The sequence below is a fragment of the Artemia sp. Qi Xiang Cuo genome, chromosome 14, assembly GCF_049724085.1.
Source record: "Artemia sp. Qi Xiang Cuo chromosome 14, ASM4972408v1, whole genome shotgun sequence".
In the NCBI taxonomy this organism is placed as follows: Eukaryota; Metazoa; Arthropoda; class Branchiopoda; order Anostraca; family Artemiidae; genus Artemia; species Artemia sp. Qi Xiang Cuo.
The window spans coordinates 69169460-69185699 of record NC_142807.1 but is presented as its reverse complement, the minus strand read 5'-3'; the positions used below and the strand labels follow the sequence as shown (position 1 = coordinate 69185699).

The window sequence follows — 16240 nt, the reverse complement described above, 5'->3', positions numbered from 1 at the left end:
TATATATATATATATATATATATATATATATATATATATATATATATATATATATATATATATATATATATATATATATATATAATATATATATATATATATATATATATATATATATATATATATATATATATATATATATATATATATATATATATATATATATATATTATATATTATATATTATATTTTAAATTTTACTATACTTATTTGGACTAAGTTTAGACTTTTGATAGATTGCCAATTTGCCAATTATCAAGATGTCTTGGTGAAAGAAACTGCTAAATCTTTTCCCTAATGCCGCTCCTGAAAGTAAGCGGTTATTGATCTTCTGTATATATTTATTACGTCTCTGACAGGTTCAAGGTCACGACGGATATTATGTTGTGATTACGTCTCTGATAGGTTTGGCCGAGTCACGACATAGGCAATAATGCTCCTAAACTAATGTCTCTGATAGCAGAACAGCAAAACAGAAATACGCGTAAAATAGGGGAAGCGGGGATAAGGGTGTCGCTTATGGGGAGAGGACAGACTTTCCCAATGTTTTCTGCAATTAAATAAAATTGGTGTCAGATGGTAAAAGTTACCAGCCAGTTGGTAAAATCTATTAACCCCCACCCACCCCCACCCCCACCCCCCAAAAAAATGGAATAGAGATGCTTCTGAGTGGGGGGGGATGGCGTTTTTCTTAGAAATGATAGAAAACTTATTTTTGGAAAATTCAGGTTTCATACTTGATTGCACCTAGGCTCATTTATAGCTTCTTTTTTTGCTATCTCATCTATTTAGATATTGTATACATTCAATTTTATATAAATTTTTATTGTTTTAATCTGCTGTGGTTTATAATAACCTGGTATGTATTCGAAGCATAAATTATATATTAAATATTTTATATTTGTAGTCGTTACTAATATTTCTACAAATGAAATATTTACGTTATGATGCGAATAAAATATTCTTAGTCGTTGCTAAAAATAATTTCCTAATGACAACTGTTAAGCAGTATAGCACAGTTTTGCCAAAGCATTACATTCATTCCACCTTTTGTACAGTTTGGAAGTCCTGGCACAACGCCTCACCTTTGGACATTTTATGGTGCGATAGAAAGTTTGTGGCATATTTTGGGACATTTTGATTGCATTCACCTGCTCAAGTTTTATTTATTTCAAGTTTTTGAAACTCCTCCCATAGCCTTTTAGCAAAAGAAAATAAGTTTTCCAAACACAAATTTTCCAAAGTTGATTCTCACACATAAAATACGGCTGAAAATTGGTTGCTAAGAGAGGATAAAGATATGAACGAAAAAATATATATATTTTTGTATATTTAAAATATATAAAAATATTTCTGATTCTGTTTGCTTTTCAATGCTTTCTAGCATTTTTGTCTGTGAAATGAAACTGACATTGTATATTTTTGCGGTACAATTTCTGTCGGATAACAAGTATGATTTATCTCAAAACATTGGCAAAGCTGGTGTAGCATCTATTCCGATAACGATTCGGCTGTGATAATTAAATGTGTGACATATGCCATTTTGGTCGAAAATGAGTTTTGTATGTGTCACGGGTAAACTACGAAGAATCGAATGGTTCAGTCAATATGGTCCTATCTTCCACCGTTACGAAGATCAAAAGAGACGTAAGCCTCTAAGTAGCGCATGTCTCTTTTTATCAGGTCTTGTTGCGATTGAGAATGACAGAAGAGGATTATCTTACGGATCTATTACATGGGGACCTGGCATTTGTCTCCTTTCTTTGTAAAAAAAGGAGACATGCGTCATAAAATGCATTAATTTTAAATTCGCTCGGAATACTTGTATTTAATTTATACTACAGAAAAGGGCATAAGAAGTTGTTTTAGAATATGTCTCCTTTATCCCCATCCTTCAGAGCGACCACAGCCAACAAAATTTTTTTCGTTTTTGGCTCTCCTGAAAAGTTTCAAAAATGGCATATGTTGCATTTTTAATTGTCACAGCCGGATTCATTTGCTACATGTTTGTCTTGCAAACATGCATTGTTGAACACGATGGAAGAATACAATATCACTTTTGCTGTGTTGAAAACAATTTCTTTTATTAATACTGCTCATTGTTTTCAGTAATCTCCTTTTTTTATGCGAGTGTGTCTGGAACGACAAGTTTCATTTCATTTCTCAAATATCTAATAATTCTTCATCAATATCCTACCACCAATCCTAGCCGAGTGAATTGGTGCGCTGGATTTAGGATCCTTTGTCCGAGAGACGAGGGTTCGAATCTTAGTGCACCCAATTCTTTGGTTTGGGATGGGGGTCAGTGGCGTGACTCTCTAAGCTCAGCCAGAGTCGACCCAGCTTTAAATGGGTACCTGGAGAAATTTGGGGAAGGTAAACTGGAAGGGTGTGCGAAAGCACAGGATGGTTGGCCCCCAACCCCCCATTGCCCTTCTTGGCTGAAGGGCCAAGAAACGGAGATCAGCACTGCCGGTAGGGACTGTAAAGTCCAATGCCGTATTCTTTACCTTTTACCTTTTAATATTTTCTTCTGCTTAAACTTTTCCTTGAATTTTATTAGAAATCAATTAGTCAAATCAAACTTGTAATATAAGTTATTAATTTAATCTTAAATTTATTGTAATTGTTTGTTTCAAGTTGCATTTCTTCAGTCATAATAATTCCACAGTCATTTTAGCTGTAAAATTGGCACTCCGTTTCCCATGGAAAGACTTTGTTTTCTTAATCCAAGACTTGAATGACTTGGCTTTTTCTTTAAAAGGTAGTAATTCCTTTGCACAGAGGCTTGTTTGTCGTTGTAACCCACACCATTTTAACTAAACATTTTTTTGTGATTTGTTGACTTGGAGGCTACATTTGTTATTTTGGAATCTTTGTTGCTGCTGTTATTTTATTTTGAGGGCGCCTGTTGCTGAGGTTGAGGTTGCTTTTTCATTGTATGAAAAAGCTGTTTTTTATATTGTTGCTGTTTTCAAGGTTCAACCGCCTTTGAGGTTGAACCTAACTTGTGGTTCAAGACGAAAAATTGTGTCCAGCGAAATCGACCAAGCGTGGTCGCCTCGTGAAGTATCCAGCTAGTTTACTGACAGTGGTCTTCCTAGAAAATCTTCAGAAAAAAAAATTAAATAAAATTATATTTTCGATGTCTTTTCACAAAAGACCTTTTGGACCAATGTGGATGAGGAAGATTTTACCCCTTTGCAGTGGAAGGAATGTATTAGAGTTAAAGGTGAATTCACACGTACATTTAGCTAGAAATTAATGTCTTCGTAAAATTACTTTCTACCAAGTATAATCATATTTGTTTTCTTTTTATAAACACATCTAATTGTAAAAAATGTTCATCAATATTTCTTCCATTTAAAATTTTCCTTGAAATTTATAAGAAATAAATTGCTTAAAAAAATTATAAATATAAGTTATTAATTTAGTTTTCGATTAATTACAAATGTTTATTTTTTACCTTGCATTTCTTCAGTCATAATAATTTTCTAGTTGTTTCGTTATTAAATTGGCTCTCTATTTTCGTGGAAGGACTTTTTTTTTCTTTCCAAGACTTTAAATGACTAAACATTTTTTTGTAATTTGTTGACTTACAGGCTACACTTGGTATTTTGGAATCTGTGTTGTTGCTGTTTTATATTGAAGTTGCTTTTTTTATTATATCGTTGCTATTTTTATATTGTTGCTGTTTATAAGGTTAAACCTCCTTTGAGGTTTAACCTAACTTCTGGTCCAAGACGACAAATCGTCCCAAGTGAAATCGAATAAGCACGGTCACCTTGTGACTAAGAAAAATAATGCTTACTTTTCCTGAGTCAGCTACAAACACAGTAGAGACATCTAGAAAATAAGTGACAGATGTCTCTACAGTCGCTACAAATTATAATTTTTTTCTCATGAGACAGTTTTATTTTAGCTTTTGCTTTTATTTTGGTTTTTAGCTTTATTTAGTTTTAGCTTTTGGGGGCCCATTAAGGGCTCAAAACGTAATTTTCCCCAGAAGCAATGATTGAATCAGGTAAGAGCGCAAAAAAAGTATCAAGTGATGTACTCACTTCTATCCTAGCTAAATTATGTTGAAAACTGCATATTTACCGATTTTCATTTAATAGATAATTTATGTCCTTCAGAGTAGCCTACTTTACATTTATTTTCTTTTTTGAGAGATCTTAAGGATATTGTAAACGGAAAAATTTATTTCAATTCCATTTTCTTTCAGATCCACCATCAATACCTCCTGTGTGGTGCGGCAGGATACCAACACGCGAATACAACAGAAATGTAGTTGTATTTTCGTGCAAGGTTTTCCTTGGTGGAGTACCCTGGGATACAGATGATGAACTCCTAGCTTCTACGTTCCAGGTAGAGTTTATAATAATAAAATACTATTGAATTCTTAATAGCTACCCCGTGTCTTTTCATTTACGTTGTTTCTTTTTGTATGACAATAGCCTCCTACTACTATGGCCGTTTTTTCACTCATCAATGTGCTATAAAATCTTACATCTTATAGCGTTCTTTTGCAAACGTCTTTCATCATTCTGCTCTGATCAGCGGTCTAAGAACAATTATGAGTATATCATCAAAGTTCTCTCATCATTTGTTCTATATAGAAGAAAGATGGCGTCTTTCACACTTTTCGCTAACATCAGTGAGCTGTAAGACCTTTGAACAAAGATGAGTTAAAAAACGATAATCTTTGCAGAAAGATGCAAGATCTTAGTGCTAAAAAACGGCCCTACTGTTTTAAGAGCCTTCTTTAGAAAGGCACAGTTTAAAGTACTTAGGATACCAAAATCTAATATTCTTAGCCCCCTGAAACCATCAAGAGTCTCTTCATTCTGAAAACCACAGTTTCCTTAAATATCTCTTTCTGCTCTTTCAAAATTATAAAGCTTTAAGGGAGCCCCAGATTTTTGTCAGTGTTGCCAAGTTAAACCCTGAAAATAAATAAGCAAAACTTATTACTTAAATTTGACAACGCTGCTTTTCGTCCATAAAAATTTAAACATTAACAATCTGCTAATTAAAAATAGAGCTACACTTTCTAACCAATTTTGCACATTCTTGAAGTGTTCAGTGCAATATGTTTTAGTTTTTTTCATACTGATTTTTCACCTATTTTTTTTTATTTTTGACATTCATTTTTACCAAAAAAACTACATAAATACATATTGATTTTTTTTTCAATAAAAATGGACTTCTTGTCCTAATGTTTTAAGATCTATGGTTGTGATTCTCCCGTAATTTCCAACTCAAATTATCAGGTTTTATTTCCACTGTCCTTTGTGACAGGAGCTCGTAGAGTCGAGACGTGACTGACGTGAATTTTTTTAAAATAGCCTCTCCCTGTTTGCCTCAGTACTTTAATGATTTGCTCATTGCCAAAACGGGTTGCACAAAAAAGGAGTACATGGAACATTAGCTTATCGTTTCACAACGAAAACGTGCATACACGGTGACTTGGTCTTTTTTGAAATATGCTGGAAAAGTTAAGTTGGACTGTGACTGAATTTGAACAATCTTTGGCTGACAGATTTTAGGTATGATTTAGGTTCCTATATTTTAGGGATATATTAGGATTACCTCTGTTTTTTTTTTTTTTTTTTTTTTTTTTTTTTTTTTTTTTTTTTTTTTTTGTAGACTCAGATGATTTTTTATCCAGTCAGAATTCTACTAAAATTTACATAGCAGCGTCTGTTGGTGGTTTTGTACGGCTATCTTTGTTGACCGTCATCTGTCAGAAATTTAGTTTAGAGGTGCGGCACTTTCTAGTACATGTTTAACTGAAATTGTTTTGACGTTGTAATATTTTAAATTATGGTCGTAATCAAACGGATGAACGCAGAAGCTTGGTAGCATATCCATTTGCATTAGCATTACTACCGCTACTAACAAATCACCGCAGCTCCAAGCCCCCCAAGACCAACACAGCTATGCAAGCTCCTCCTTTATTCCAATCTATTTAAAGACTCCCACATTACACCCTTCACTCCCTCCTGCTTAATCCTCCCTTACGAAGTCCTCCCACCCTATTCAGGGTCAAACTGCTTTTTGTTTGGTCCATGAGGTTTGGCCAAAAAAAGACGGTCTTTGGCAATATGTCATCCTGCGTCAACAGAACGTGTCTTAGCCATCTCAACCTTTCCCTCACTGCAGCCCTAGAAAGTGGAATAGAACTATGTTTTTCGTGCAGCTTACTTTTTGAAATAGGGTCAGTCAGACTGGTAGCCAAAACCATCCGTACACAATTTCTCTGGAAACTTCTAGTAAATCCTCCTCCGTCTTCCTGAGTGTCCAGGATTCAGGACCATACTTGGCAAGTGCCATCAATGCAGCCTCCAATATTCTGATTTTGGTTCAGAAACTTATCTTCCTTTTCTCCCGAAATATTTTCAACTGTGAAAATACACCCTGGGCCTTGGCTATTGTAATTTTAATACACTACTTAGGTAAGTGAAGCTATCCACTTGATCGATCTTTTTGTTACCCAACATCACCTCTTTACCTTCACTTATTCCTAGTCTAAGCGACTTAGTCTTCTTTATGTTAATTTTAAATCCTATTCTTGCCGATTAAACTCTCGAAACATCTGGAAAATTTTTCGCTTTGTCAACATTTTCATCTAGGAGGCTCAAACCATCAGCGTAATCTGAGCCTAGAAGAGTCTTATTTTCCCATTTGATTCTATTCCCTTCCACAGCCTTTGTCACGTTTCCATGGACGAAGTCTAATAAAAGGATCCATATAAATGGGGATAGAATACAACCCTGCTTGATTCCTGATTCAATACGAAGCAAGCTGCTAACCTTATTTCCTACCTTAACCGCAGCAATGTTATTCTCGTACATATCACTAATCACTCTAATGCATTTATCTGGTATCATAGGCAGCGCAATAGCTCTGCCTAAGTAAAGAACGATGTTGTCCCATAGAAGGATTGTACTTTGTTCAAAGTTGTTCTATCAGGTGAATCAGACGCTTGCTCATAATATGTAAAACTAAGGATTAATGGTGTCTGATGACTCAGGCGCTTCTCAATTATTAATCTAAGAGTTAAAGTTTGCTCGATGCATACCCTGTTCTTCTCTTAAAACTTTATCTGCAGCAACTTCAAATTTAAAGAGTATCATCATGCTAATTATTTTGGTTCCTACACAACCTGAGCTAATGCCTTTTGATTAGAAGGAGTTAGAGGCATATTGAATTGCTCAAATTAAAGAGAAGATGATGGACGGGGGGGAGGGGTACAAGAAGACATATGTCCCTGTTTCTCCGTCTTAGATCCCAATACAGATAACTGTATTGGGTGCTCATTGTTCCAATGCGGATAAATGCTTATATGGTTAAATACTTGCAGCTGCTTTTAACTAGCTGAAGATCCTCTCGGACGACAGACATAGAATAAGAATAAATATAGTGGATTTCCTTATTTTTTGGGAAATATCCCCCCCCCCCTGTTTCAATGGACAAGGCATTATGAGCGATTCTAAAAATCGAGGGGGCAATTTGAGAAATTTTTTATTCACATTTCACAATTTTTATTAACCTTTGATTCATATATTAGGTACGTACTTAAAAATGCATGTTGAAAAAAAACATAAAACCCGAGAGTTCTTAGCTATTAGAGCAGTTTCCACTTTGATGACGTTACGAATTACATAGCTTTTTTGTTTACCGAACTTGTACTTGTCAGATGTACTGCACATCGATTTGAATAACCTCGTTTTGTATTATACTCTAGCACAGCCTTTTAGTGAAATGTCTAGACGCGCAGTTTTTTCGTTATAAATAAACTTTTCATAGCATTTTGTTGATTTAGTTCCTTATATCTTTGCTGATTCTGTCTGCTGCTAACAGGTCTTTGGTATGTTATGCGGACGAAATCCTAAACCTTAGCTGAACTCTTCAGCAGATAACCGAAATTTTCAAAATCTTAGAAGGTGAATATGAGAATGCTAGACTTCAATTCAACTCTTCAAAATAGGATATCGTCCTATTTAATTGGAAAATGGACTCATGTGTTCTTACAATAACCCTCGATTCTAACTTTGTCAAGCCCATTGGTCTATCCATATGTTCGTTAGTCTGATATACCCGAAAATTTCTCCTCGAATAACAACGAATTTCAGGTCTTACGCTTCTATAGTATCGTGAAAATTCCGATTCAACCGGCTGCTTCTAGCAAGTCTATACAACGCTGTCACTCTTGCTCACATACTGTATAGGAACTTTTCACTAGAACTGACCAGAACAAAATTTGATCAATATATTTTCGTTTTTGCGCAACATTTGCTTCATCTGCCTTCGTGGTACAGGAATACGCAAGTCGCTGTCAATTTCAAAGTTGCTGATCCTCATATCGCCATTGCTAGATGGTTAACGGAGAATAACAGAGAAGCTGATTTTCCAACTGGTCCGATCTGCTCAAGTGCTTATTCAGTGATTTTATTTAGATTTATTTTTAATTTCGTATTTTTTTATCACTTCTTCGTTCCCTCTGTCAGTTTAGTTGTTGTAGTTTGTTACTCTTCTCCATATTGTTTTCTTAAGTTCTCCGTCTAGTTATGTGATGATTTGACTTTTTTTCAACAAATAAAACAAAAATAATAAAGAAATATACAGTTGATTTAGAATTCAATGTATCATACCTAATCTGTAAAAATTGCAAACCTGCTATTTCAAAAACCAAAAATGCAAAATATTTGTCCCGTTAGTGCGACCACTCTGTGGTCACTATGGCAAAAAAATTTCGACTCTGGGAGTCCAGCTTTAATTGTGTCACCCCCTTGAATTAGAGGCTTAAAGCATTTTTTCACCTTGTTTTTCCAAATTGCTTGTTGAAATCTCCCTAATTTTTTATTATGGCGGCTTTTCGTCGTTTCACATTGGGATCCTCTGATGAATCTTCAGATCCATTATATGGGTTATCTTTGCTGCAGTAAGAGTTATCCTGAAAGGATATATTGTTACTTAACGTTCGAAGTTAAAATGGTACTGGACCATGATAATAAACAGTCAAATCCACCAGAACTTTGGATTAGAGGTGCGGAGAGTTCTAGTGTATGTATATCTTAAATTGCACGGCGAGTTTAAGTTGCGTTATTCCACTGTACACAAATTAAGGCTTGATCCACATTGTATACGTTTTCTATAAGCAGAAAGTCGATAAAACATCCATTTTACACAGAAGCTATAAAAGACACTAGCATTATGAATGCTCCTAGCAGCAGGGTTGGGAACTACAAAAGCGGCTAGTATAGCAATACTAGCGCTATGAACCGTAGCAGCAGGTTTGGGAAGCAAAATTTCTGTCAGCATAGCTGAACTACTGTAACTATGTCCCTAAAAGTCTGTATAGGTACACCAAAAGGGTTTCTAACCCTTTATAGGTTACAATAATAGTTTGTGGTTACAATAATATGTATAATAATTTATTACAATATATAATATTATATATTACAATATTATTATATATTTATATTATATATATAATATTATATATTTACAATATTACAATGTATAATATTATATATTAATATAATATTTATATTAATAATATTTACAATAATGTATAGGTTACAATAATATTTCGGTGTACTTAATAGGTACACCAAAGGGCTGTGTAGGAAAAACCTGCGTAAACCATTGCAAGGGGTCCTACTTAAAACATCCATTTTGCTCAGGATCGTATAGCTGAAACTAAATAGAGGTTAAAGGGGGGAGGTGGCGTCTGTAACCAGAACTCAGCCGCATCTCTGTACAACCTTGCCTATACTTAGCACTCATTTTAATCAAGCCAGATGATCACATTTTTAGTTGCTTATAATCATTTCCAATGGATACCATGGTCTAATTATATAGATTTATTCAATCGTCACATTGACGGGTAAACACATTGGTTGTTGAAATATTAAATTTCCGATTGCCTTTTAGGAATTTGGAAGCATCCGCGTAGAATGGCCAAATAGGGACAATTGCCCTGCACCCCCAAAAGGCTATGTCTACATAATTTTCGAAAGTGAAAAACAGGTGAAGAAAATGCTTGGGCGCTGCACCATTGATCCTAGAGATGGAGGGTCTTACTTTTATGTCTCATCAAGGAAATTTAGAGCTAAAGAGGTATGCTGAAAGCGTTGTTACAGCGGCTATAACAAAACTGTAAATATCGTGAATTTTTTTTTATTATTCCTGCATATTTGTGGGATTATTATATTAGTTTTGGGGTAAAACAAGTCATGCAAATTTGCTAAGAAATTTGATTAGAGCAGGACTAGAGAGCCCTTTCTAACTAGCTATGTAGATGCTGTATAAAGCCTTAGTGCCATTTTATTTATAAATAAAATAAAAGTATAGGAAAGAAATAAGTAATTGGCAAACTTTCTAAACAGAATAGTGAATAAATTTAAATTTTTATACTTAAGAAAGTTTTGAATTAAAACTTTTAATTTAAATGGTTAACTTTTAAAGTTAACCTTAAATTTTAATTTGATTTTTCAAAATTTCTAATCAAAATAGGGAATAAATTTTACTTTTTTAATTTAAGAAAGCTTTGAATTAAGACTTTTAATTTCAATTGTTAACTTTGAAAGTTAGCCTTAAATTTTAATTAAAATTTTTTAACTTTTTAAAGTTCTAATCAGAAAAGTGAATAAACTTTACTTTTTCCTGACGTGATATAAACTCTGTGAACTGATTTAGGTCAAGATAATAGTGGATATCAAATTTAATTTTTTCTACATAGATTGCTGACAGCAAAGATCATGTATAAGGATACATCAAATTACGGTATTTAAACTTATATACTCGAAATTATTCCTCTGTATTCAATCAAAGGAGAGCCAGGAAATAGTATTAATATAATACTATAGTGATATTGAATTAGATATGGTTCTGATTGACACAAATAATCCTTAGACTATTCTTAAAACCTGACTTTTTTTTTAATCTGGACTATTTAAAAATGAAGTTGAAAGTTAAAAAATACATATATTAATAGAAGAATAATAACCAAGTGGCAGCCCCTCCTAAAACATATTGGTACTATCTCGAATATTTGGGATGGCTTTTAGGTCATCTTAAATAAATATATAAGCAGCGATAATGAATAAACAACTAATAATTAAGTTCTAAGTCCTCATAAACTTGATAAAAAGATGTTTAAGCATACATTTACACATGTAAAAATTTCACAAATTTTAGTGAAACTGTGACCTTAGTTATTAGTTGTTTATTCATTATTGCTGCATTATTTAAATTAGTGTCCACGAGTCTCTTCTTGGTGCAAAATTTGCAATATTCTATAGAAAAAACTCTATATATAGAATAAATCAAACAGGTAAATACTAGTTCTTGAATTTTCAGATTCCTGGAGCCATGAAGAATGACATTTAAAACTGAGATGTTTAATCAAAGAGATAAATCTTAACTATAAATTGGAATTCATAATCCGTAATTTCAAAAGAATCCCTAAAACATAGTTCAAGAATGTTTTGCTCCTTGTTATGTAAAAATAAATACCCCAAGTACCAAGGACAGTAAAATTAAACCTGATTCTATCAATTGGTTAAGTGGGAACATACACAACCGTGTATATCTTAGAAAATATTAGAAGTTTTGCAACTATTTGTTTCATTTTTTAAAAGAAAATGTAGCGCAAAAAGCTAATTTTACGGACAGTTTTGATTAAAATTTTACCCTTTACTTATTTATTCCTATGGCTTTATTTTGTTTATGAATAGAAAATTTCTGGAAGGTTTTTTATGGTGTATGTTCTTCTGAACGTCTTTAATGAAGGTACAAATATAATCTGTAGGAAACTGCACAAGCTTGTTTTGAAAACCGTTGGAATTTGGATAAAGCAATGAATTGGGCAGTTCTGAAAAGAATGTGTAATAGATAAGTCTTTATAGCGATGCATAGGGATACAAGGCTCCAGGTTTCTGGAGCCATAAATATATCATTAAAAGCACTGAGAATGTTAATCGAAGGGATGAATCATAACTATAAAGCATAATTCAGAATATAATTAAAAAAAACTTAAACTTTAACTTTTTCGCGTGCTGACCATGTCTGGGTTGCCCAGGTATCGATCGCCAGACTCAATGTCTTCGGCTGGCACTGTACTGCGTGGTTGTTGGCAAATCGTCCCTACTCCAATATCCCCCCCAGATTTCTCCAGACTTAAAGCTGGGTCGGCTCTGGCTTAGCTTACAGAGTCACGCCATTGACCCCTGTTTCAAACTACAGCGACATAAGTATTCGAACCTCTGACCTCAGGATTTCAAGTTCGGATCGCTAATCACTCGGCTTGGACGAATGGTTTCAAAAGAATCCATCAAAAATAGTTCTAAATTATTTTTATCTTGTCATTTAAAAATACCTTAACGTAGCAAGGACAGTGATGACCGGATTAATCATTCAAATCATTTCAATTGATTAAGTGGAAACTTACACAACCCTGTATATCTTAAAAGCAAAAAAAAACTCGGGAATTCAATTTTTTATCGAAAAAGACCTCCATAAATGGCTATAGGATTTTTTATAGATGGGTACAGAATTTAAAACTAGGAAATGGAGGTAAAAATCTATACATAAATTCAAAAACTATGGCACCAAACAATTTACAAAAGTTAGTTCTCCTTTGAAGGTGTTGTTGTCTTTGCAGTTCAAGTAATCGTTAATATTTGAATTTTCACGGACGTTAGGCATTGTCAAATTTAACTAACTAGCTTTGTTTATTTATTTTACGGTTCGACAAGGCAACACTGATGAAAATCTAGCACCACCCTCTAAACTCCATAATTTTTGAAACAGCCAAGAAAAAAATCTATCAGAAACACGGTTTTCAGATATGAACAAACTTAGGATAGATCCAGGGGGGCTTATATTTTGATGTCTTTTTTACTTGAAAGACTCAATAGAGCAAATTTAGGGTCCCTAAATTGTGAAATTTCTATTTCAAAAAAGAAATTGAAGTTTTTTCTCAATGATTGAAGCCGCCATTAGAACTTTTCTGTGGTTCATTACCGGTTCATCAACCTGTAGCCTACTGTAAAATAGTTTACTATGTGTTGAGATTAGAATAACTTTCACAACTTGATGATAATTGAGTTGTAGTTCAAAAATATAATTATAGTTTAATTCAATTATAATTTGATATTAGTAATGATACAGTTCAATGTTATATTTATTTGTAACTTTGTTGTAATTTTGTGACCTTACTATAATTAAGTTTTCAATATTATATCTGATCATCTGGACGTGTTTATAGTTAGAGAACATATGTAATTTTACTGCCTTGACGATATCACGTCCTAACGATAAATTCTATTCACTTTTAAAATAGCTCCCATGGAAAGGAGTTTTTTTTTTACTAAAAGCTTCATAACTTATTTTTTAAGTTATAAGTTATTTTTTAATCACCAATAGTTATTTTTTATGAGTTTGAGAGCTGTACACAGAAATGATGCGTCGAATCAAAAATTGTTTTAATGTGATAAGAGCCATAATGCCCACAGATAGCCTTTACAATATTTCCATATTTAGGTTCAAGTTATTCCCTGGGTGCTTTCAGACTCCAACTACGTTCCAATAGGCACCGGTTTATCATTCCCAGGGCACCGTCTGGACACAAAGCGCACCGTATTCGTTGGTGCTCTTCACGGCGTTATGACAGCTGAAAATCTATACAGAATCTTTAACGAAACTTTTGGTGATGTTATTTATGCTGGAATCGACACTGATAAGTACAAGTACCCCATTGGATCCGGACGGGTCACATTCTCTTCCTTTCAAGCGTTCATGAGAGCAGTTAAAGTTGGCTATGTCGAAGTTAGGACTACCAAGTTTCGCAAAAAGGTAAAAGTTTTAAACATTAAGTATTTTTAAAGTAATTATTTTTAGCATTTTCAGCATAACCATTTAGAGAGCGTTTTTACGATCTCTGTAAAACAAGCAAAAAATTAGAAAATGAATTTCCCACTTTTAATGAGGAGTAGTTTTGATTTTCATTTTTTATTTTTAGTTTCGATTTTTATTTTAGTTTTGATTTTTTTTTATTCTTGATTCTAAATTTATAATTTCCGACTAGTTTATTTTAATGCATCCATTTATGGTGCTAAGAAAATATCAGAATCTTATCCATTTGATTATGTACTCAAATACAAAGAGTGATCTTTCAAAGTTTTTAGAATGAACTGATCAGTTCATTCAAAAACTTTGAAAGTTGTTTTGAAAGTTTCTAAAACCTTCAGAAACTGATATAATCAGTTTCTGAAAAATGGAATTTTGAAGCAAAAACTTTCGCCTTGTTTTGGTATTATTTCTTTTCTTTCAAGAATGTCCTTGCCTGCGCGGTAAAAATTACTAGTGATTTTACATCGATATTCCATAACTACTCTACTTTGCGTAAGAACGTAAATGGTTTATGATTGCCAGCCAAAAAACAACCCACTACTACTACTACTAACTCAATACAACACCAATCAGCCTGAAGCCAATACAGCTACGCCTGCTCTTCCTGCATGCCGATCTATTTAAATCCTCCCTCTTTACACCTCCTCCTTATACCGACCTCCTCCTTCAGTTCGGGGAAAACCTTCTTTTCATGTGGCTCTACTGGGTCGGCTGAAAAATGGTGATCTTTGGCAATCTATCATATTTTGTCCGCAGAAAGTGTCCTTGCCATCTCAAAATTTCTCTCATTATAGCCCCAGAAAGTGGGATCAAACCACCTTTTTCATACAGCGTACTGTTTGAATAATGGTCGATCAGACGGATACCAAAAACAATCCTTAAACAAATCCCCTGGAAAAAAGCTAATGAATCATTTTCGGTATTTCGGAGCACCCACGTTTCAGAACCATACTTAACAGTTGCATCAGTGTACCTTCCGTTATTTTATTCTCCGTTCGCATCCTTATCTTCCTATTCTACCAGACCTTTTCAACTGTGAAAAAACACTTTTTGGCCTTGCTATTCTACTTTTAACATGTTCACTGCCTCGCCCATTTTTTACTAATAATACTACCCAAGTAACTAAAGTTGCTTGATCGATGTTCTTGTTACCCAACATCACCTCCTCGTCTTCATTTACTTCTAGTCTAAGCGACCTAGTCTTCTTCATGTTAATCTTAAAGCCTATTTTTGCACTATGAGCTCTCAAAACCTCCAAAAAACCAGTCATTTTGCTAACACTTTCATCTAGGATGCTCAAATCACCAGCATAAGCTAGTTCTTGGAAGGTTTTACATACCCATTTGATTCCATGTTCTCGCATAGCCTTTGCCGTGTTCCTTAGGACAAAGTCCACAAGTAGGATCCGTATGGATGGGGATAGGACGCAACCCTGCTTAACTCTTGATTTAATACGAAACCAGGAACTGCCCTCATTTCCTACCTTAACCGCAGCAATGTTATTCACGTACACAACACCAATCACTTTAATGTACTTATCTGATATACCGTACAAACAACCCACTAATCAGTAGGAGTTTTACATTCTTACGGTTTTAAGTAAGCTAGTGTGATAAGGCTACTTAGACAATGTGAAACCATAGTTTGGTTCTTCTTTACCGGAATTTGTACGGGAGTGGGTCTCAGGCTCCGCTGAAATTCGAAACTTTACCAGATTTCTGGGTACTTTTTATTAAAACTATTAAGTGAATTTTATTACCAGTCTTCCCAGAAAAACATTGTGCACCAAGTTGAAGACCTGGAGCATCATCCTAAATATTCGAGTGAAAACACGCTACTTCACTCTTAGAATTAGTGAAGAATAGACCGTTGAGTAGGAGTTACATAACTTGGAGTAATCCATCTTAATTTAGTACTCATTGCTTATTCTCTCATCAAATTCGGTGAAATTTTATTATCCAGGGAGAGCATCTTTCCTTTTTTTTATACCTGACTAAGACAAAAAACCAAGAAACATCTACTTTTTACATGTCACCACATCGTATCCTTATTATTATTATTATTCTACTTTATTCATATTATTATTATTATTATTATTATAATTATTATTATTATTATTATTATTACTATCACATCTTTATTATTATTATTTTCATTATTTTTATATCTTTATATATATATATATCTTATTATTATATCTTTATTATTTCTTTATTACTATCTTTATTATTATTATTATTATTATTATTATTATTATTATTATATCTCCTTCTTATTATTACTACCCACAAATTGTTACTACACCAGTCTTCTTGTT

The 16240-nt window shown here is 33.6% G+C and overlaps 1 protein-coding gene across 1 annotated transcript in view; it reads left to right on the top strand.

The window, feature by feature from the left end:
- Window positions 1-16240, top strand: part of orb (polyadenylation element binding protein orb) — a 61516-nt gene that overhangs the window by 39711 nt on the left and 5565 nt on the right. Inside the window, exons 7-9 of the mRNA XM_089100098.1 lie at window positions 4226-4368; window positions 9943-10128; window positions 13555-13866. Coding sequence (XP_088956224.1) covers window positions 4226-4368; window positions 9943-10128; window positions 13555-13866 — 641 coding nt within the window. The remainder of the gene's footprint in view (window positions 1-4225; window positions 4369-9942; window positions 10129-13554; window positions 13867-16240) is intronic.